Source organism: Enhydra lutris, unplaced genomic scaffold (genome assembly GCF_002288905.1).
Source record: "Enhydra lutris kenyoni isolate GAN:26980312 unplaced genomic scaffold, ASM228890v2 scaffoldscaffold47, whole genome shotgun sequence".
NCBI classification, from domain to species: domain Eukaryota; kingdom Metazoa; phylum Chordata; class Mammalia; order Carnivora; family Mustelidae; genus Enhydra; species Enhydra lutris.
The window spans coordinates 8,418,213-8,442,402 of record NW_019154131.1 but is presented as its reverse complement, the minus strand read 5'-3'; the positions used below and the strand labels follow the sequence as shown (position 1 = coordinate 8,442,402).

General features: G+C 37.8%; 1 protein-coding gene across 1 annotated transcript in view; it reads right to left on the bottom strand.

Moving 5' to 3' along the window:
* Positions 1–6,548: 6,548 nt before the first annotated feature.
* Positions 6,549–24,190, bottom strand: part of LOC111156626 (leucine rich adaptor protein 1 like) — a 55,194-nt gene continuing 37,552 nt past the window's right edge. The window contains exon 2 of the mRNA XM_022517624.1: positions 6,549–7,294. Within this exon, the coding sequence (XP_022373332.1) occupies positions 6,920–7,294 (375 nt within the window). The 3' untranslated portion in view covers positions 6,549–6,919. The remainder of the gene's footprint in view (positions 7,295–24,190) is intronic.

Here is a 24,190-nt window from a genome sequence, read left to right as displayed (position 1 = left end):
CATTTCTTTGAAGTTGAATCTCTAACCTTGGAATAATCCTCCTCCCCTCCTTTTTCTTCTTGGGGATAGCATATATTTGCAGCTAAATAATTTTACCAGTCTGCCTTTTCCCTATGGAATTTTGGGGGCCCCACAGCCTTTTTTTCATTATGACCTCTTTATCCCTTTTAGTCTAAATTGGCAATGTTTTTGCTGGCGTAAAATCACTACAAACTTTATGAGTCTCCTATGTATGTCACAAGGATTCACACTGTTAGAAAAGAGGCTCCTTCACAGGCCTTCCTTAGATAAATTCATCTCTATTTTTGGCTTCCACTGAAATTGTTGAGGGGATCAATGAGTCACAGGCTTAATCTTTTCTTTCTTTCTTTCTTTCATTTTTTTTTTAAAGATTTCATTTATTTGTTTGACAGAGAGAGAGGTCACAAGCGGCAGAGATAGGAAGCAGGCTCCCTGCTGAGCAGAGAGCCCAATGCAGGCCTGGATCCCATGACCCTGAGATCACGGCCTGAGCTGAAGGCAGAGGTTTAACCCACTGAGCCACCCAGGCGCCCAGACTTAATCTTTTCAAAGAGACCTCTCTTTGTGACTGAATATGCTGAACTTTTTTCCCTTCTGAGGCATTAGAAGATGGTTGTCCAATCACACTCTTGGCTGTCTTTCCAGAACGCTCTTGACAGTGAATCCTGTGGTTTTAGATCATCTGCAATCTGGTTAGCTGAACATTTCCCATTTCATCAAGACCCAGTTCCTTTTTTATTAAGTTGTTCCCCCTTCTTATCTCTTTCCCCTTGCATTTTATTTTAAGAAGCAAGAAGAAACCAAGTCACATTTTCAACACTTGGAGAATTTCCTCAGAAAAATCCAAGTTCATCACTTACAAATTCTGTGTCCCATATAACTGCAGGACACAGTTTCACTTAACTTTCTGCCACTATATAACAAGAATTCTTTTTCTTCCAGTTTCCAATAATATGTTCCCCATTTCCTTTTGAGCCCTTACCAGCTATGCATTTACTATCCTTTCTACCATTAGTCAGCTTAATGATGATTTAAGTATTCTCTGAAACAATATATGTTTTCTCTACTGTGTTCCTTACTTCCTTCTGAGTCCTTATGAGCAGAGTCATTAAAATCCATCTTTTTCACTAACAGTCTGTTCAGAGAGGTCTAGACTTTTTCTATCATGCTCCTCAGAATGTTCCAGTATCTACGCTTTACTCAATTCCAAATCCACTTCCACTTTTTGGCATTTGTTATAGGAGCATTCCACCTCCAGTTACCAAGATTTGTTATTAATTTCCTATTGCTACCTTAACAAATTACTGCAAATGTGGTTGCTTAAAACACTGATTTATTATCTTACAATTCTGAAGAGCAGTCATTCAAAGTAGGTCTTACTTGGCTGAGATATCAATAGGCCTCTAGGGGATATTTATTCTTTTGCCTTTCTCAGCTTCTAGAAGTGCAAGGTTTCTTTTCTCATGGCTCTTCTACTCTCACAGCCAGAAGTATAACATATTCATACCTTTCCTTCTGAAATTTTTGCCTCACTCTTATAAGGACTCTTATAATTACAATGGGTCCACCCAGATAATCTGGTTCGTCTTTCCATCTTAAGATGCTTAATTTAATCACATCTGTAAAGACCCTTTTATCATGTGAGGCATTCATAGGTTCCAGGGATTAGGATACGGACATCTTTAGGAGGGTGAGGCATTAATTTTTCTACCAGAGAAAGATACTATAAAAATGAATTCCTTGAGAGAAGGATTGAGAGAAGAATTCCTTCTTTCTCCATCATCAGAACCTAGCAGTCATTGCCTGGCACCTAGAAGGCCCTGAGCAAGTGTTTAATAATTGAGGTTGATTGAGAAAAGACGTGTATTTGGTATCTGCTATGTGACAGACACTCTTCTAGGTGCTTAGAGAAAAGTTAGTGAAAAAAGCACAGTTCTAGTTTTTATAGACCTTACATTCTAGTGTGGCGAAGCAGAAAGTATACACCAAAAATACATATTAGGTGATGCTATGAAGAAAAAAAAAAAACAGGATAGAGATAGAATGTGCTAATTGCTATATAAGAAGTCCTCTCAGACAGGGTGCCATTTGACTAAAGACTAAAAAGAACTGGGGAACCAGGATTTATGAATATTTTGTAGAAGAATATTTTAGAATGATGAAATGATATGTGCAAAAATTCTGAATGGATTTTGAGATTGGATTTTGAGATTTTTAAGGAATAGTAAGGGGGCAAATGAGGCTTGCAATGAAAGAAGGAGAGAACAGTACAAGATGAAGTGAGACAGGTAGATGACAGAATGCATAAGATTTTGCAGTATATGGTGAGGATTTGGATTATACTCAGAGGGAGATGGGGGTACATTATAGGGTTGGAACAGAGGCTGGCAAATATCTGACTTATATCTTAAAAGACTAGTCTGGTTGTTATGTTGAATACATAACTGTGGGAAGGTTAATGGAGGAAGCAAGAAGATAAGACAAGTCTACTGGAATAGTCCCAGGGAGAAGTGATGGTGACCGGATTAGTTTGGTAGCAGTGGTAGGGATACAAATTGGAGTTCATTCTGGACACGTTTTTAAGATGGGGTCAAAGATACAGATGCAGTGAAAATAAGGGGCACATCGCATCCCAATGTTCATAGAAGCAATGTCCATAATAGCTAATCTGTGGAAGGAGCTGAGATGTCCTTCAACAGATGAATGGATAAAGAAGATGTGGTTCATATATACAATGGAATATTACTTATCCATCAAAAGGATGAATACCAACATTTGCATAGAAGTGGATGGAACTGGAGTGTATTATGCTAAGTGAAATAAGTCAAGCAGAGAAAGACAATTATCATACAGTTTCACTCATATGTGGAATGTAAGGAATAGCATGGAAGACCACAGGGGAAGGGAGAGAAAACTAAAGGGTGGGAAATCAGAGAGGGAGACAAACCATGAGAGACTCTGGACTCCTGTAAACAAACAGAGGGTTACAGAAGGGAGAGGGGTCGAGGATGGGGTAACTGGGTGATGGGTATTAAAGAAGGCAATTGAGGTGATGAACACTGGGTGTTATACCCAACTAATGAGTTGTTGAACACTACATCAAAAACTAATGATGTTATGTTGGCTAACTAAACATAATAAAAAAAAAGATGGGGCTTGTATGATTTGCATGATAGTTTGGCTATGGTGTGAGAGAAAGAAAGCAATTATCTTTCTTGAATGAGGCTGAGCATCTGATGAGTGAAGGCACCATTTCTGAACCGGAAATTACAAAAAAGGGACAAAATTTTAGTTTTGTATATGTTTAGATTGATGTTCATCAGACATTAAGGCAAAATGCTATGGAGGCAGATAGATACGGGGAGACTGGAGTTCAGGGAAGAAACTGGGGCAAGAGCTATGCTTTTGGGAATCAGTATGTGGATGCCATTTAAAGTTGTAGAACTGGATGAAATACCCAGGGGAATGATTTCAGTTTAAGAGTTTGTACCAGAATTGAGCAAAGGGGTATTCTTGTGTTTGGAGGTCAGGAATGTGAAGATACCAGCAACACAGCATGCTAAATAGCAGGCAAGTAGAGAATGATACGATCCAAGACAGAGTAATGTCCTGGAAGCCAAATGAAGAAAAATTTTTAAGAAAGGAGTAATCCAATGTGTCAGGTGTTGCTGAAGTGTCAGTAAAATAAGGGTCTCAAAAGAGCCATTTTTTAACATGATGAAAGTGATTGTGTTTTGATAGAGTTGGGGATACAAATGTCTGATTGAAGTTATTCATGGAGCTTCAGTGCCTTTATATTCATGCAACGGCAGAGAGTCCCTAATGTATTTCTAGATGTTGACAAATACTTAAAACTTTATGTTGTGTGATTTGGGGCTGACTTGTAGTACAATTACTGGAGTTTTTTGAAGTTTAAGATTTCTAAGTTGGTCAGGATGCCTGGCTGGCTCAGCTTGTAGAGCATGTGACTTTTGATCTTGGCGGTCATGAGTTTGATCCCCATGTTGGTTGTAGAGATTACTTAAAACATTTTTAAAAGGTTTCTAAGTTGATCATCTAGTGTATCTTTATTTGCAATACTCTTAAAATGTATTACCTTTAAACTTTCTAAATTCCTTAACTCCAAATTACCTCCTTTCCACTACAAGACCAATGAGTCCATAAAATGGAGAGATTTATATAACTAAGACAATTTCCTTTTTTTCTGGGAGAGGAACAACTGAGTGCAAGCAGAATAGTTTGAAAGGCACTTTTGCTTTAAATTTTTACCCCATTTCCTCATGGTGCTGACAGAGATCAAATATCAAATGCTCCAGATCAGAGATTAGTAACGGAGATTACTTAGTTGAAAGTGCATTCATTCTTTGGAGACCAATAAATATGTTAGTAATTAATGTTGTTCAACTGCACATTCTCCTCCTCTTAACATTATTGACTTATATATGATGCTAATATCTTAATCATAGACTTCATGTTTGGTATATTTTGCAAAAAAAGACAACTAGGGATATCTGTAAAGCACATAAAACACTGAAACTCATAAGGCCAAAAAAAACCTCAAGTATTCTGCCAATGTTCATTATAGGTTCCTTAAAATACAATGCATAAATGAAAACTTCCAGAGGAGGCTTCTCCCATATTATACTCTCGCTTTTTTTATTTCCTTTTTACAGGTGGGACAGTCATAGTTGGCAAGGGATTGGCAAGTAGCAGGGAAAGCTGATTAGGAAAGGGAGAATATGAAAGAAATTTGCCACATTGAATTTACAACCACAACTGTGATCTGAGGACAGAAATCATCATTCATGTACCTGGCTTGTTCTAGGAAAAAGTAGGGTTTTGATGGGGTGAGAATTTGTCATTGATACCTCTTATACACTTGCTGTCTGCCCACTTTCCTCTTACTTAGGATGTTTCCCCTTGCAGTGCTGTAGACATGTGGTTACATATTTCATTATTCTCTTCTTGAAATTCATCAGTCATGGTTCTAGAGGTGTTTTCTCTGGTTGGTCACAATGCACACTCTTAGATTTTAATGTGGTAAATGATCTGTGCTAAAAATTGCTTGGCTTAATTCTAGGTTAAAATGGAACAAAATAGCCAACCAACCAGCCTTTACTAACTTGAAAGTAAAAATAAGCAGAAAGGGGGGAATGTATTAGTAACAGTTCACAAGTGGCCAATTACCCAATTCATCTATAGGCACAAAACTAACTCTGGACATGTGAATTCAGGAAAGGGCTTGGACAGCTCAATATTGGGAAATGTGGATCCTCACTGATTGGGAGGAAAGTATTGTTGTTTTGTTTTGTTTTGTTTTGTTTTTGTAATGGACTTTCATTTGCTTTTTTTAATCTTTATTATTTGATTTCAATATGTACCAAAGGGAATATTCAGTGTTATTGTTATGAATAAGACAGACCCAAGTTCAAATCCTGGTTTTGAGCCTTACTGGGAGATTTGATACAGCTACCTACATTCCATGTGCCTCAGTCTCCTCAAACACAGAAGGGAGACAATCCTCACATTATGAAATTGTTGTAATGAGGATTATAACATCAATTGATGAAAAAAAAAACTAGTGTAAAATATAGACCCTGTAGATTTTAATTGGAAATTGAATAACATATGTTATGGAAACAAACAATACATTTGACAAGAGTAACAGGTATATCTTAACAAAGGAAATATTAGGGAAACCACTTTTTGAATGTGGACATTTTTCAGTTATAAACAGGAAGACTTTTTGATTCATATTTAAAGTGTTTAGTGCAGAAACATATATCATTTACAAAGAACAGATTGAAATCTCAATAGATTCACTCACTAAGCATCATCAAGGTAAAAGAAATTGTGGAGGATTAATAATACCACATCAAAATGAAATGTTTATTTGCTACATGAGTTATATAGTCAGACATCATTTCAGAATACTAGGAGATTATTTATCTACCCCAGGATGAAAGTATATCATATGAGACTTCATAAATCAATAGTGATTGTACTTTCCATTCCATCCATCTATCCATTCATCCATCCATCCATCAGTATATATGCATTTGTGTGTTTATATGTCATATCAGAATTGTAAACATCTATAAATAAATATTTGTAACAAATATTGTATGTACAAAATCTCAAAATACAATTTAGGAGACCTTAACCTCTAATCACCTATATATACCTAATCTTAATTATTCTTTGAAATTTGGGGAAACTGTATCTATTATTACACAACTAAGCCTCTATCATTTGAGTTAGAATCACTAATGACAACAGTACAATCTAAAGTATGATGTCAAAGTTGAAGTGAGCAGATCGCATACAGTTGTGGCTTCCAAAAAACTGTTGTGTAGAGGTGTGTGACTAACAGTACTGTTGACTTTATACCAGGAAGTTTTTGCCTAGAAATAATGCCTAAGTGTGTTGCAACTATTTTGTTCAACCTACTATTCAATAATGAACCTCAGTATCTTCTGGAAAATGAAACTTTTCATCATTTAAGAATACAAACAACAAAATTAGCTGTTATCAGACTTTGGTTTATTGTAAAATTTAGCAAAGACTTTTTTTTTTTTTTTTTGGTAATTCCTGACCCCTTGCCCTGAAAACAAAAGCAAAAACTTAATTATTGCTTATTCTTTTCCCCCCTACTTTATTTGTGCCACTGTAAAAGGGAGAAAAATCATTGTAATAAATAAAAATAGAGATGCAAGAGAGAAAGATAAATCAGTCCAGATGAGAAATATTAGGAGCAACAGAATTATCATCAAGCAGTTTCAAAATAAGCTTCTTTTAAAAAGGTTGTCATATAAAAAAAATCACACCAAAAATATAGCAGCGGAGAAGGATAAATACGAGTTAATTGCACACCAATCCCATGCAAAAAACTGGGTCATTAGCCAAAGCAGTAGTATTCAGAATCCAGTTTAGGGTGTTTGTGCAGGGCTTGTGAGTCCTCTATTATGGAGCTGTCACTGAATTGGTCCAAGTCTGATGGGGTCTGATGGCCAGGGACATCATCTGCCAAAGTGTCCAGAAAGCTCCCCACGGAGATGCCATCCAGCCCATCGCTGCCATCATGGAGGCTATTGTAGCTGCCACGTAAGGAGGTGCTCTGACTCTCCAATAAACTGCACAGGCTCCCACTCAGACTGCTGCCTCGGCTGGTAATGGTGGCTTTCTCTTCAATCATCCACTTGATGGACTCAATGCTCTCATTGATAACAAGCAACTGGCGCATGAGCCTGACGTCTGTTGCTCTGAGGTTAACCTGAGGGGAAGGCAGAGAGAGCAAAGACATGCCAGTTATTCTACATTTTTGAGAGACTCAAAATTCATCTTCTGCAGGCCATAACTTTACGTGCACAGAATCAAATATAAATTCACTCGATCTCAGGATCTTTTGAAAACTGCTGGCCAATGCCAAAAGTCATAATCAAAGAACTCACTCCCTGCCCGATACATCAGGCTCCAAAGGGGACAGTGAAACTAAAACTCCCACTGCATACCTGACCCTAACTCTGCTGCCTGGAAAAATCATGTTGAAGGTCAGGTTCTCTGTTAACAAGTGTATTCTCTCTCTGGCCAGATTAATAGTTTATCCATGTTAACTTGAGTATATGTATGTAGATGCTATGAGGTGGGGCAAAGAGAAATGTGTAGTAATTAAGGAATTATCGTCATCACCATCATTGTAGCAGCTCCTAGTTTCTGAGTGATGATGTATTGGAAATCATTATGCAAATTCCAACCTTCATTACACTGTAGCATCCTTAGACCAAGGGTATTATTTCTATCCCCATTATACAGGTGAAGAAATGGAAATCCACAGAAGAGTATGGAAGAGGTCTGCACTCTCTAAGACTATATAGAAATATATCTAGTTCTAAATAATGCTTTTATTTTTAATAACTACATTGCTTTAAAAAATTCCTTGAATCCAAAGGATGCTATCACACTACTCTGTTCTACTTTACAAGATGAAACGTTCAGATGTCTTCTTTAGATCTGATTATTTGCCTCAGATATGTCAGGGGAAGGCCCAATCAAATTTGGTATATTAACTCTGAGAAAGTTCTAGAACTCCCTCAGATAACTTCTAGGTGTATAGTCCTTCTGACAGTTCTAAACTACTTCAAAGAAATCTGTCCTCACAGCACAAAGCAGAATTTCTTTGTAGATCCTACCGTTAAACGGGAACGTTTGCTAACATCAAGACTGTGGTGGTTCTGTGGAAGGTGGAGAAAGGTAGGCTGCAAGAACTCTGATTGCCCATGCCCTTGTTGTGAGTGAAGAGATGTGGTTGCTATAAAGATTCTAGCACCTGGACTGGCCATCAGGGATATATTTGGCCACCAGAGGTCACATTCATTATGGTTTAAAATAGATTTCCTTTTTTTTTCTTTTTTTTTTTTTCAGTTGGGGTCTTTAACCTAAGAGGCTGGGCCTTGCTAATTATTTAAGATCCAAGGCTAATTCAGATGTGTGGGTTTCTAGAATTATTAAAGACATTCAGTCATAAGTGACTCAAGCCTTAAGGAAGAAAGGAGCCTATTGTCTTCAAATGTATGCATTCATATTATAAAAATATTTCCTGGTTAGGAGTTAATCCATAACCAAAGGTGAACTTTGGGTTGAGTGAATGTGATGAACAAACATTAGGAGAAGATGGAACTTCCACCAATGACTTCAGAGATGTAACATTACAGGTCATGTATGAATACGCATTAAAAAAGCATAAGGTATGATTTTAAAACTCTCAATTTTGCTAGACTATTACATAAAGGGACTTGAGTGACTTCCTTGTCTTCTCTGAAAAAAGCACCATAAACAAACTGTATACAAGGTAACTGTGAAAATCATTTGTCTCTGACATGTCTGTGGATGGAAAAACGTTAACTTATTACATTTTGAGATGTTTTTCTTTCTGTTACACAGTGCCTCGGTGACACTGTTCTATCAGTGACCTCGCAGTGATGTTGTATTGAGAAAGGAGGCTTTCTGGCAGTCTTTATATTCAAACTTACCCGCATACCCCATGAGCCATCAACATACTGTTCAGGTTACATGTAATACAACAAATATTTATATTCGTCTAGGTCCACTGAGGAGCCTAGAAAATCAATAGGAGCCAAAGTCTTACAAAATTCTTCTGTTAGGCATCTGCAGCTCATAAAACGTGCTGTGCCCATTGTCAGCATGGTGCAATATGAATGGGACCGTTTCCCGTCAGCTTCCCCAAATGAGCCACAGCTGCATTTGTCCACATCCCCGCCCTGTCGCATGGAAATATTCTGGTCCATGCCCAGATATGGGTGTGTTCCCTGTTAGTCTCCTCACTTGAAATACTTCCTCTCTTCCTCTTCCAATCCTCCCCATTCCTAAGGTCCTCTTCTTTCGTTAAGCACTACTTGCTGATTCCAGCCTCTTCTGCTGGTCCATGCAAAAAATGTCTTACAATTGTTACATATCTTAAGGCCTGACCCAAGCATCAATTTTTTTTTTTTTAAACTGGCATAAATTTAGATCTGTGAGAGTTCAGCTCTTAAGGCAGTTATAATGCACATTCCCAATGACTGTGTCACTCTGGGGTTAAAAGATACTCGGGACAAATTTTTTTCCAGCAATTTTCGCCTGAGTTACACAGTGGCTGCATCAAACACAATTTTTTCAATCTTACTGAGCAATGCAAATCAGAGGAACAGACTATGAAGTAACAAAAGCTGCCTTTGACCATGAAATGATTTATTTAGAAAAAATCTTTTTCTTCTGAAGGCAAACATTCACAGGCCATTGAACCGCTGCTGGGGGGTAAAATGACGAAAGTGAGTCAGTTAGAACACGCTGATCTGGCTGATAATGATTACAGACTTAACTTCTAACTCTGTCCTCCTGGCGAGAGAGTAAACATCAGCCCACTGTGGGAGCACCGGGCCAGCCAGTTCACACGGTTGTCTGTCCATTACCTGGCGCGGCCTCACACCACTCTCTCCTGGAACTAAGGTGTGGATATGCTGTTGCCAACGAACCTTGAAAGTCTGAGCAATCCACCACAGAAGGAAATCACAATGTTGCTTCTGTCTCTGGTAGCTGCCCCACCTTTCCTCACTGTTATTCATGTCATTGTTTATGAAGTGGGGCCGTCTGTTAAGGAAACAGTCACCTACCCCTTCAGCGGGAAACTGGTTCTTTCACTTAAGGTCTTGTAAGGTCCATTTCATGGTCCAAGTTTAAGGACATCTCCCTTCTTGGAGAACCCCTTCCTGATCGATATGGTATCCAGTCTCCATGCCTAGTTTAATACTACATTTCTGGGGTTTTGTTTGTTTGTTTCCTTCACAGTATCTATGGCTAGTCAAAATCCTGCTTATTGTTTGTGTATATTTTTGTGTTCCTCATGAGCATGTAAGCAACACAGAATGCAGGGGATTTGGTCTATTCTGTTCACTGCTCTGCATACAAGACCTGCAAGAGTCCTTGGCACATAGTAGGTGCTCAATTCGTAGTTCTTCAAGGGCTGAATGATTGTTTCAGATTGTACCATCTGTCAAGAATACCCCTCCCTTGGGTTTTGCTATGGGTCAGTGATATCTGGCTTGAGTGGAAGGAGAGAGGCGGTTCTGGAAAGAGCATTTCAGCACTGAAACGTTCCCAGCATGCAACTCCATTCTTACTCATTTACAGGATTCAAACATCCTATTGCTAGCTTAAATGTACAGATTATTGAGATAGTATCTCTGAAAGGAAATGGACTTCAAGGTGCGAATCATACTCCAAACATTATTTTGTTTGTTCCGAGGTGATACCTGGTGTCGGTCTTGGCAGAGACAGGGATCTGTAAACACTTGATGAAATGAGTTAAACAAAGGGAACAAACAGGACATTGACAAAAAAAGAAAGAGAAAGGAAAGAGCAGGGAAGGGAAGAAAAAAGAGAGGAAAATTAAAGAGAACAAAGGAGGAAAGAAGGAAAGAAGGAAGGAAAGGAAAGAAAGAAGAAAGAACGAACGAACAAACGAGCAAGAGAGGAAGGAAGGAAGGAAGGAAAGAAGAAAATGTTTGCACCATTGATCCAAGGAGATGTGAATGTTCTTTCTTTTCCTTCACCACCCCTGCCCCCACTCTGGCCCTTGCAGTATTGTGATGTGTTTCATCTTAATACTTAACTGAGGTCTCTCATGCTTTAGGATTAGTAACAGGTTTCCAGACTAGGTGAATGCTGAAATTTCCTATCATTTTTAGACAAGTAGTGGACTGGGTCTATGGTAGAAATTAAAACAAGGGATCCTGAAAGAACAAATATTCTTAATAATAAATTTTCCCAGATCTGTGTTTTCTTCCTGGCTATCATTTTAATGTTGAAAGAAGACAAAAATTACAAATTAGCATAATGGAATCCAAGAAGGAGAAAAGGTGGTCAAATTTTCAATTAATCAGGGAGTTGCTGAACAAGTCAACTTCTTTTGTGGCGCTGTCCCAGGAACACGGTATAGGGTTCTAGTCTGACACTATCACTCTCTGCCTGTGACGTCTGGGCAAAATGGCTTGGCACATGGGATCTCAGCCTCTGTATCCAAGAAGACAAATGACGAGGTTTTATTCTCAGCTCCAGTGAGCCAAAGGTCTCCACAGGCCTCCGTGGAGGCTCATTTCTGCCAGTATTGAAGAGTTAATATGACTGAGGAACCACCTACTCTTCTGTCTGCTTTTCATATCGAGGATTTATTTAAGATGTTACTTGATACAAAGAATCTGCAGATCAGATTGGCTCAGAATTTCCCTCCATTTTGACATATTCTCTGGTTCTTTTGTCATTCAATCCAAGCATTTGATTACTAAATTGTCTCTGCTTTGAAGAAACCATGAGGGCTGGGGCGCCTGGGTGGCTCAGTGGGTTAAAGCCGCTGCCTTCGGCTCAGGTAATGATCTCAGGATCCTGGGATCGAGCCCCGCATCGGGCTCTCTGCTCGGTGGGGAGCCTGCTTCCTCCTCTCTCTCTCTGCCTGCCTCTCTGCCTACTTGTGTTCTCTGTCGGATAAATAAATAAAATCTTTAAAAAGAAAAAAAAAAAAGAAACCATGAGGGCCATGGAGGAGACAGAACAATCAGTTTTGCTACTCAACAGGTCCAGCAAAATCTTTAGCTAGTAAAAACTCATGGCCAAAGCCAGCACCTTGAGCTCTTTGTGGATTTTAATCTCCTTATCAGAAATTGTGTGGTAATGGTAATATTTAATTTTGGCTCTTGCTATTTGAGTTAAAAAAAATCTTATTTGTGTTCTGCTCCAGGATAAACATACATACCATCTTTCATATGCCTACTTATTAACAGAAACATGTACGTGAGCTGTGGAACGTATCTTCCAAATAGGAGCAGTGTTCACTCTATGTTGGTATATAGGAAGTTTGGATAGCACCATGTACTCCTGTCTCTCATAAACCTCTCCTCCACCATTTTTATCCTTTTAAGAGAATCAACTAGTCAGATACAAGCAGGCCATCTCCTAGTTATTATGTACTTCTAATATAAAATCCACAATATCCATGACCTAAATTCCAAATGTCCAGCAAGCTGTAATATGAATTAGAAGGGAGAAAGACTACTTTACAAATCCATAATCATGTACATGAAGAAAAGACACCAGATTAGATTTGCCTTTTATTTATTCATTTTTTAAAGATTTTACTTGTCAGAAAGAGAGGGAGAGAGAACATGAGCAGAGGGAGAAGCAGGCTCCTTGCTGAGCAAGGAGCCCAATGTTGTACTCGATCCCACCATCCTGGGATCATGACCTAAGCCATGCTTAACTGACTGAGCCACCCAGGCACCCCTAGATTTGCCTTTTGATGTGAGACTCTAATCCTAGTTCCTAATTCAGAGCAACAAATTATTCAGATTTGTAATTGATGGAAGGCCTTTTTTCTAACCATATTTATCTCTAAATTTACAGATAAATTAACATCTTTTTATATCTTATTAAAAGGCTGCTATAATTGCGCTTGGAATATTATTTTTCTAGCTGTTTATCCCAGTTTCTTTGTGTGTTCCCTCTGCAAAACCGAATCGAGTCCAAATCTTCCTCTCCAAATTCACCACATTCTCAGTCTGATGATCACAGAAGGTTTTCTGCCTACCTATCCTTAAAATTTCCAGGAGTCTTATTAAGAGCTGTATTTATAAAGCATTTGTCTAACTTTATTCTTAGAGGATCTCTAAGGATATTATTGTCTCTTTGCAGCCCAAGAAGACATTGTACAACATGTCCACCCACTGCTCTTGGTTGCAAATGCTTCCGGAGAGCAGCCTGTGGCCCTTGACAAGGGCTGTTCTGCCAGAGCTTGTCTCTGTTTCCTCAGGCAGCTAAAAATTTACAACAAAATTTCTTTCTAACTGGGCAACAGAGGATCCCATTTTTCTATCAGTCAGCTCTGTCTCCCTCCATTTGTGTTGTTTATATGTGGAACTGAACAATAACTAAAACAGTTCTCTTTTCCCAAAACCTTACAGATAGAAGAATGATTTCCCCCAAGACCAAGCTCCATACGTAAAAACACTGTCATCAGCACAGCTAGCTGATATTTTGATAAATTAGAAAGCTGCATCTGGTTTATTTGAAAGGGGCACAGGTGACTCCCCTTAATCTTAAACATAAACTCCTGCCATCAGGCCTCCTCCTGAGTTCTGTGCAGTTTCTGCTGATCAGTCCTCTGATCGCCAAAATACGACCCGGGAGATTTTCAGTCCCATCCTATCAGGTGCTAGTCCAATCAGTACTCAGATGCCTGTGATGTCAATTTCTCATCTACACTCTAATATGGTGAAAGCTGTTTCCCTGAGTGCTCCCAACATGTATATGCAAAGTGTCACTGGATCATGAAAGACACTATAAATGACCTGAGCAGAAATTCATTTGGGAAGACTGAAAACAAACAAACAAACAAACATGGACTTCAGACGTTTGTAGCAGAGCCGCTTACAGGAACGAACAAAGACTCAACAAGAAGTATTTCCACTGGATTATAGTGAATGTTCTCTTTGCATGTGTGTTTTTCTAATTTAGAACTTAAGGTGGGATTTTTATATGGGAGATGAAGATATGATGTGCTCCTCCGTGATTGCAGTGGCTGGGCTTACACTGGGAAGGAAGGAAGATGCATGGTGGCATGCTGCTAAATGTTTAACAACCGGTTCCCTGGGAAAACTACACACGCATCCACACACATACATGCAGTAGGAATCGTGCTGCTAGAATAGATGGATAGCACACACTTACAAATCACACTAAAACATGTTACCTTTTATTATACATTTTAATAACTCATTGATTCTCAAGGAATGCCCTTTGTTCATTTTTGCTTAATTTTTTTTTAACATTTATTTATTTATTTGAGAGAGAGAGAGAGAAAGCACACCTGCACCGGGGGAAGGGACAGAGGAAGAGAGAGAGAAAGCTCAGGGGCTTGATCCCACCACCCTGAGATCACGACCTGAGCTGAAATCCAGAGTCAGACTGTTAACCAACTGAGCCAGCCAGGCGCCCCATGACACACTTTTAAATTTAATCTGCAATATCGACATTTTCTCCATCACTGTCTTAAGACAGTTAAACAGATAAAAATCAAGTTCTGATTTATGGTGTTTCCTAATTTCTGTGCTGTCAATACTCCTACCATGGCTAATCTCAAGCTGCCAATGTGATGCCACCAAATCTGAGTTTGAGGAGAAATGCTCAATTGCACATCATTATGTAATATCGTCAGCCTAGGGGTACAGCACATATTTTAAATAACCTCAAGAAAATTATTAATAGTAAAATATAGTAAAATAGTTAAAAAGTGATGAGTTTTGAGCATTTATAACCTTTTTTTTCATATAACTTCTTAATTTGTAGATTACTATGCATAATTTAAGGGTTTTTGAGATATGATTGACATACAACATTGTGTTCATTTTAGGCGTACAATATGATGACTGATATGTACATATTGTGAAATAACTACCACAATAAGTTATCATTCATCACCTTGCATAGTTACAAGTTTTTTTTTTTTTTTTCTTGTGATGAGAACTTTTTTTAAAGATTTTATTGTTAAATAATTTTTACACCTGACATGGGGCTTGAACTCACAAACCCGAGATCAAGAGTCATCTACCTTACTGACTGGGCCAGCCAGGTGCCCCATGATGAGAAGTTTTAAGATCTATTCTCTTAACCACTTTCAAATATACAATACAGTATTGTTAATTGTTGGCTTCAGCCACCATGCTGTGCATGACATCCCCAGAACGTATTTATCTTGTAAATGGAAGTTTGTATCTTTTGGCCACTTTCACCCATTGCACCTATCCCCCACCCTCCCCCTCTGGCAACCACAAAACTTCTCTGCATCTGAGATTTCTGGTTTTTTTAGATTCCACATACCAATGAGATCATACGGTGTTTGTCTATTTCACTTAGTGTAATGTCCTCAAGGATCATCCATGTTGTCCCAAATGGCAGAATTTCCCTCTTTTTATGGCTGAACATTATTCCATTGTGTATATATACACCACATCTTCCCTACCCATTCATCCAGGGATAGACAGTTAGATTGTTTCCATGCCTCGGCTCTTGTAAATAATGCTGCAGTGAACATAAAAAGTGCAGATATCTTTTAGACTTAGTGATTTTGTCTCCTTCAGATATATATCCAGAAGTGAGATTGCTGGATTGTATGGTAGTTTATTTTTAATTTTAATTTTTAAGGAAACTTCATATTGTTTTCCATAGTGGCGGCACCAGTTTGCATTCCCACCAAGAGTGCACAGGGTTCCCTTTTCTCTACATCCTTGCCAGCACTCATTTATTTTCTTTTTGATAATAGCCATCCTACAAGGTGTGAGGTAGTATTTCATTATGGTTTTCATTTGCAATTCTCTGATGATTAGTGATATTGAGCATGTTTTCATATACCTATTCATATACCTGTTGATATGAAAAGGTTACTCCTCTACTCATCTTTTAAAAATCAGATTTTTTTTTGCCACTGACTTGAAGGTACAGAAAGAGTAAGGGCTTTACCTAACCTGCTTCATTTTATGATAAGTAGATTAGAGAGTTTAATTTCTCCCCAAGGGCTTTTATTTTTCTATACAGGATTAAAAACTCAGTGTAATTTTGTCCTTTCCACTAAACATAACTTGAGGGAAATTTAACTATTTATACCAAAATTATAAAAAAGTGTTTCCCATGGCAAGATTTCAAATTGAATGTAGATTATTATTTTTTAAAGATCTATTTATTTGAGAGACCAAGAGAGAGCATGGCAAGGAGGGGTAGAAGGAGAAGGAGAGAGAAACTCAAGCAAATTCCATACAGAGTACAGACTTTCATGCAGGGCTTGATCTCGGGACCCTGAGATCACGACCTGAGCCAAAACCAAGACTCAGAGGCTTAACCAACTGTGCCAGACAGGCACCCAGAATATAGATTATTATTTAAGTATTACTGAGACATGAAATATACTTGGAAAGAGGATTGTGATGTATCTAAAACTCACTTAAGCATTTGCATTTTTATATTATAATTTTTAACGGATATATTTCTAACATATGCTGCATACTTCTCTATCTTGATAAAGAGAACCACATAGAACCATGCTGAATCAAGTAGTAAACAGCCACCATTATAAACAGCATTGTAAATGCAAAGTTATTCAGCAACGTGATTAAGGGATTTGGGGAAATAGGGCTGTAAACTTTTTTTTTTTTTTTAACTTAGTTTCAAACATCCACTCTCACCCAGATATTTAATCCTCTCTATCAGGGGTTTCTTGGTGCTGGTATTCAATCTGTTCCTCACAGTCCGTATACCCCATTTCTTCCTCAGGCTCCCTACTCTCTTTCCAATCTGTCTATAGTAGTATTTCAGAAACTTTCACTTTTTCCTCTTCCTGGGGAGGGGAGAACTGAGTTGTGAGGAAAACTGATCCCACCTTGGGAAGGAGCATCAGTGGGTAAGTAACTTTCAGCGAGGAAGCCACCGCTGTGGCAGAAGAAAGAGCATGGGCCTTGCTCCAGAGTGCAGGGCTTCTCCACCTTCAAGTGCACACCAGTCACCTCAGAGTCTCATTAAAATTCAGGTTCTGTCCACTTGTTCCAGGATTCTGCACTTCGAGCATGTCTCCAGAGGATGCCTGGGGAACCTGGAAGCCTTCCAGAAGCCCCCTCCTGGTGTCTACATCCCTGTGTAGTTCCCTGACTTTGAGCGTTCACTGGGCCTATTAACTTGTTTCTAAGGAACGGAATAGAACAAGCATGATGGCATGTCTCTTCTGAGAAAAGATTACAAAAAGGTCAGGTTTCCAACCTGGGTATATGCTCCCACTGGCTCTGAGGAGAACCACCTGCTGGGCTGTGAACTGTCCTATTGTGAGATCTCCATGATAAGGAACTCGTATCACTGGACAAAAGCTAGCAAGGCTGAGGCCTGCCAACTGCTTACTAGCTCTGTGAGTGAGGCTGGAAGCATATCATTCCTGAATTGAGCCTTGAGATGACCTCATCCCCTACAACAAGCTGGTTGCAGACTTGTGAGGAGAGCCTGAGCCAGAGACACTCAGTTAATCTGCGTCCAGGATTCTGACTCACAGAAGCTGTGTCGTAAAATGTCTGTTGTTTACATTGTTAAGTTTCGGGGTATTTGTTATTCAGCATGAACAACTAATACACCAGTGCTGGTATATGGACACTTGATGGAGAAAGGGCCTACAGATCCGTCTAATTGTGGATGATTTTGGGTGACGGATGCTGGACCACCGTCTCCATGGAATCTACTCTACTGACTCACTGTTTTACAGTTTGGGGGGAAAAAAAAAAGTAAAAAAACAGAGTAATTAAATATTTAGTGATAGAGACAGAAAATGCTCAAGGAAGTTAAGGTCTTCAAGAGAGGGCCATCTACATCCCCCACAGGACAACCTTTTTTCCCCCTTACTTAGAAAGAGAAACAACATTTCACACCTCTGGTATCTGACACATGATGCTTTCAGTGGAGGTCACATATAAACATATTCCCTATAACTTGAGGGTCATAAAAAGGAGGGTATACAATGATAAAATAATCAACTAAACTTAGGTAATAGCTTTCAGATATAATTTTAAGAGTTTAGAATACAGTAAGAGATTAATGAAGCTGACATCACTGAATTTTCAATTCTGAGAATTCTACCAAATTGTAATCTTGCTTTTCATAATTCTCCATTTAAATTGAAGAATTCCCTTTAATTTGGCCTCCCCAGGGGAGAGCAGGGAGGAAATTAGGGTAGGGATTAAAATTGCTTTTATTCAGAGTCTCCTATAGCCAGTTAACCCATTTTCTTTAGAAAGAATCTTCTGGGGGCACATGGATGGCTCAATTGGTTAAATGTCTGCCTTCAGTTCAGGTCATGATCTCAGGGTCCTGGGGCGGAGTCTGCATCAGGCTCCCTACTCAGCAGAGACTCTGCTTTTCCCTCTCCTTCTGCCCTTCTCCCCAACTGATGCTTAAGCTCTTTCTTTTTCTCTCTCTCTCTCTCAAATAAATAAAGATCTTAAAAAAGTGATTAAAAAAAAAAATAGTCCTCTGTAGAAAGGTCCTTTTGTGTAGGAAACATAAGTGAGGCACTGGCATTTTGATGCAATCATTCATTTTTACCTAATGTTGATAATTTGGTAATGTTGGAAATATTTCACTTCGTGATGCTGAAGATCATTCTGTTTTGTATATGATGCCCAAACACCGACTATTTTCATCTGGGAAAGTTTGGGTGGGGCTTTCCAGATGACACTAGTTAGAGTAGTGATCTCACATCCTGAAGAGTGGCCAGTGAGAAACACCTGCTACATTTCAACACTTGCTGATAATACATGGACTGTCTTGTCCAGTGATTTATTTTGTCTCATTTATTTTGTTTCATTAGTTTTAAGAATTAGACACATCTGCCATTTATTGAATGCCTTGTAGGTGCCATGGCCTTACACATTAACTTGTCTAATAAATTTAATGGCATTGTTACAACAAATATGTGATGAGGCTGATTATTCTCATTATGGTTCCAGTCTGACCTGTAAAGTGCTTGGAAATTACCACTCCTATCTTCACAATAAGAAAAAAAAAGCTGAACCCACTGAAAACCAACAACTCTTCTTAGATTCCTCAGACAACTGAGGTCATGGGGCAAACTGCTGCCACTGGGAGATTAACAGGTAGATGCAGAGACTTACGGCTTACTGAGATCATAAGTCCGGAATCAGAGGGCCCCAGGTGGAGCTGATACCAGCTGATAACAGTTTAAACTCTAACTGATGAATTGCTGGAGGTTCAGTGTAGAGTAGATTGAGAGTTAAAAACTCCAAGTGGTCCAGTTTCAGGGAGACCCCTACACGTTTAGGAGTATCAGCTTCAGGAACCCCACCAGGTTCTCACTGTCCTCAAGGCTCCTGGCAGGGAGAGGGGACAAGATACCATTCTGAAATATGCCCATAGCCCTCTGTTCTTCTTAACAAGGCCTGTCCTCAAGGCAAACTATTTTACCAGAGCCTAATGTACTACAAGCAGAGCCCAAGCTTGTGGGGGAAGGGAAACACCCAACTCAAGCTCATTAATTGAGACCTAATCATGAACCACAGAAGGCTTCTCCTTCCCCACAACTTACCACCATGTCAACAGGGCTCCTGGGTTCTAACAGAGGAATTCAGCTAAAAGTATCACAGACTTCAGACTCTCCTTTGGGAGTCTCTAGGAAAACCCAAAGATAACAGAATGGACACAAACAAAGACCTAGAGGAAATTTTAGTCTCTGACACATACTGCTACAGCAAACAATAAACAGTCTAATTCCTAGTCAGATAAATGTAACACCTTGCACTGAAAACCTACCTATTCTGGTTCCTTTACATCATAGTCACCTTTCAACAAAGAATTACAAGGCATGCTACAAAGCAAAAACAAAGTCTGAAGAGACAAAGAGAGTATCAGAACCAGACTCAGATATGATACAGGTTTTGGAATTATTAGATTGGGAATTTAAAATAACTACGATTAATATACTAAGAGGTCTACAGAAAAAAACTGGACATCATGCAAGAACAGGTGGGTTTAAGCAGAGAAATGAAAACTTGAAGAATCAAAGGGAAATGCTTGAAATCAAAAACACTGCAATGTAAGTCAAGAAAGTCTTTGATATATTTATCAGTAGACTGTACATAGCCAAAGAGTCAGTAAACTTGAAGATATATAAACAGTTTGAATGGGTCTTCAAAGATATGCTGAATCATAGCCAAAACATTATTTAATTATCTGTGGGGATATACCTTGTGCGACCTGCAATTTACTACTACTTTGGCTCAGACTCATGAAGTTATTAGCTGACTTGTAGATTTGTATCTGGAAGACATGAAAATAACTTCTCTCCAGTTGAAAAAAATTCAAAGGTTATGGTTTTATTGTCCTACTGGACATTAAACAATTTGTCTCTAACTCAACAAAATGATTTCATATGTCTTTTCTGAGAAAATAGATGAAACATTCCCATAATTCTTCTGAGCCAGTTGATATCATCTTGCTGGTTCTTTCATTAAATGAGCTAACTAAATCTCCAACATGTGCTCCCTCTATGTTTATATGAGAACCATGTTTAAAAAATTCCTTGAAAATTATACTTTGATAGATTTGGAGGCTGAGTGGCTTACCTGTTAGAACTAGTTAAATGAAGTTGCCTAATTGACTCCAGACTCTCTTTTCTTCTGATTTTGTACTTTCTATTCTGGTTTGTTTGCTTTGTTGTTGCTGTTGTTTCAGATTCTTAGCCAATAGTTAAGTGTTTTCTTTAACTTACTGTTTAAGTCATATCCATTTCCACAAGGGGATACTGAATCCTCATGTATAAAATGTGTGCCAACAGCCAATTCCAGGGACTGGTGGATATTGAGCCACCTAGGTCAGTCAAAGGCACATAATCTGTAAATTATTCCCCATTTGGGACAGTACTAATGGGCAATTTGATTTCATGATGGGATCATTAGGTGATCTCTATTAGGATGATGTGAATCTATTCTCTGTTGGATGAGAGACAACATGGAATACGGTTAGTTGGTCTATATTTTTTGTCTATTGGTGTGCTCAAATCTATGTAGAAGATATTCCATTTCCACTGAATAGAAAGATAACCCTTTGAGAATGTGTGTTCTGTGTTTTCTAAAATGTGCTCTGTGCCTGAGGTGGTAGAACTGAAGCTTCAAATTCTGTGGAAGGCTGTGCATTTAACAGAAAAAACATTTTATTGTTCATTGATAAGAAAAGAATATATTTTCCCATTTCTAGAGTATATTGATAATTTTAAAGTCCATTAAGAAAACAGAGATTTTTCTAAATATAGAGGCTAATAAATACTTGCAAAAATTTAATATTCCAAGAATTTCAGGGAAATAAAGAAACAACTCTGATACACTGAATGTACTGACCTTTTTAAGGGAAACAAACAAACAAAAACATTTCTCATAGATAATGCTAACTCAGAAGCATGTTTACAGCAGAACCCAAGTGAATCTTTAGACAGTAACTGCTTTGGTAATTTTAGTTTATAAATAGCTAAATTTCTTTTCCTTGCTTTGTCAGTATGGAGAACAAACATATATAGTTGACTCCTGAACAATGTGGGGACTTGGGGGTGCTGACTCCTGCACAGTCAAAAATTCATGTATACATTTTGATTCCCCAAAAACTTAACTATGCATTGCCTACTACTGAGCAGAAACCTTATTGATAACACAACACACATTTTATATATGTATTATATACTGTATTCTTACAATAATGTCAACTAGAAAAAAGAAAATGTTATTAGGAAAATTGTAAGGAAGACAAAATATATTTCTGTATGGTACTATAAAAAATCTGCATATTAAATGGGCCTCCACAGTCCCAACTTGTGTTGTTCAAGGGTCAACTATAATTTAATTTTATTTTTTGAGATTTGTATTATTTTCTAGTGAAAGAGACTAGGTTAATATTAACTTTCTAAATCTGTTGTACTAGTTTATTGATGAGATAAGCTAATGTTTCTTCCATACATTGTTTAAGATTAAGAAAATATTGTGTATTTTCTATGTGGAATTAGAATTCTTAAATTTTTTTTTTTTTTTTTTTTTGAGAGAGAGAGAGGGAATGGATGCAACAAGGGAGGGAAGGTGCAGAGGAAAAGGGAGAAGGAGAATCTCAAGTAGGCTCCAGGCCCACCATGGAGCCTGATGTGCGGCTCAACCTCACAACCCTTGATCATCAAGGGTCAGACATTTAACTGACAAGTCACCCAGGCACCCCTAGAATTCTTAATATTTTTAATTCAACTGTAATTTTGTTCCTTCCATGTCAGCTTGAACATAATTTGCAAGATATTTACTAATTTTAGAACTTAGACTAGTATTAAGTTAATCAAAATCTTAATATCTGTATAATTTATAAGGAAGACAGAAAATGAAAGCTGGGTCACCAATTCTTATGAGTATCTGCTTTTTATTTTAACAATAATAAAGTGGCTATATTTCTGGGTCATTTTAACTAACATTAATTTCACGATCCTACAAAGGTGTGAAAGGTTATGTTTTTTGCTGTGGAGATTTTATAATATAGTTGTGTAAGCTTTGCTGGTCTGCTAAAATGCTTTTATATGGCAGGGAGTGATCACTCCCTAGTTTTTCTCTGAAGGATTAGTAAATTTGATGGAAAATTATGGCTTATATGGTTGGTTGAGACTAGGAATAATCATGGCAAAAGACTATAACTAAAATGTGTTTTTATCAAAGAGGGGAATATTTTTGTTGTCAAAATTGTTTGTTCCAGAATGTGAGAGGAGATAGTGAAGAATAGAACTTACCTTGATATAGAAAACTGATGTAAAATACTAAATAAATAAATAACCTCTTTATTTGTCCTGAATTATATCTTCTACAAAGAATAATTGTGAAAAGCAGTAAAAAGTGTAAAAATGTTGGTAAACTTTGCTGAGTTTTGAATGGATTTATTAGAAGATAAATTTTTGAAAGAGCTTGTGAATAAACTACTCCTAAACATATTAATGCAAAGCTAAAACTAATTTTGAGTTTTTTCCCCTCTGTTGGAATGAAAAATTAATATGAAAGAATTTATTTTGCTCTTACCAAGAAATAGTAAGATATTATTCTTCTATGAAATCTGCTCAGATAGTAGAGATTCCTTATCTAACCTGAAAAATTTCTGTGCTTTGTATTGACTTTGGCACATCCTTGATCTGAAAAACAAGGGAATAATTTAGAATTGTTCTGTATTCTTATTCCAAACTATAACCATTTATTGTTTCTAGGCACATGTGATAGTGTTCAATCAAATAACTTAACTTAATCTGTTCTAATAAAACTTAAACCCTTTTAATTTTGCCTTCCCAAAAGAGGAATCTAAATTCAAAGGGAAAAATTTGAGATGTCTTTTATATTCAAGCTATTCTTGGGGGTCTTTCTAGGGGCCCCTGGGCAATTGCTTTAGTTGAAGCCTGCTGGACAACAGCCATAGTAAGTGAGTAGGTGTGCCTGGGTTCCAGTCAAAGTTTCATAAAAACAGATAAGCTAAATTCAGGCAGTAGGTTGTCAAGCTTCCAGTATTACAGGTATTAAAAAACATGAAGACCATTCCTGGTGAATTTAACTCAGCATATCTTTCCTAATGGACTATTTGCCTTCTGCTCCTCTGTTTCTTTCTTTATCTACCTTTTCCATCTTGATGGTTCTCATTAAGAGTTAAATAAATTTTAGCCATATGCTTGTTTTATATTTGTGTGAGTTATGTCTTATTTTTTTTACTGAAAAATGTACTTAGAAAGAATCAAATAACAAAGCCACAGAGAGAAATCTTGTTAGAACTGGCATAAATGGGCCCAAAATAGTATAGATAATGCAGATAAATGTGAAGGAACTTAAAAAGTTCCTTTTTAAGGAGGAAGGTTTCTAATCAACTTCCATCCCTAGGTTTTCAACTCCTTTTTACTTTTATTAAATCACTTATATCCTATTTATTAGGGAAAAAGTTACCCTTATTGCATAAGAGAACACTCATACCCTGAAGTTGATACTTCAAATTAGACTAAATAATCTGTTTTTTCAGTGTCAACCAAGGTGAA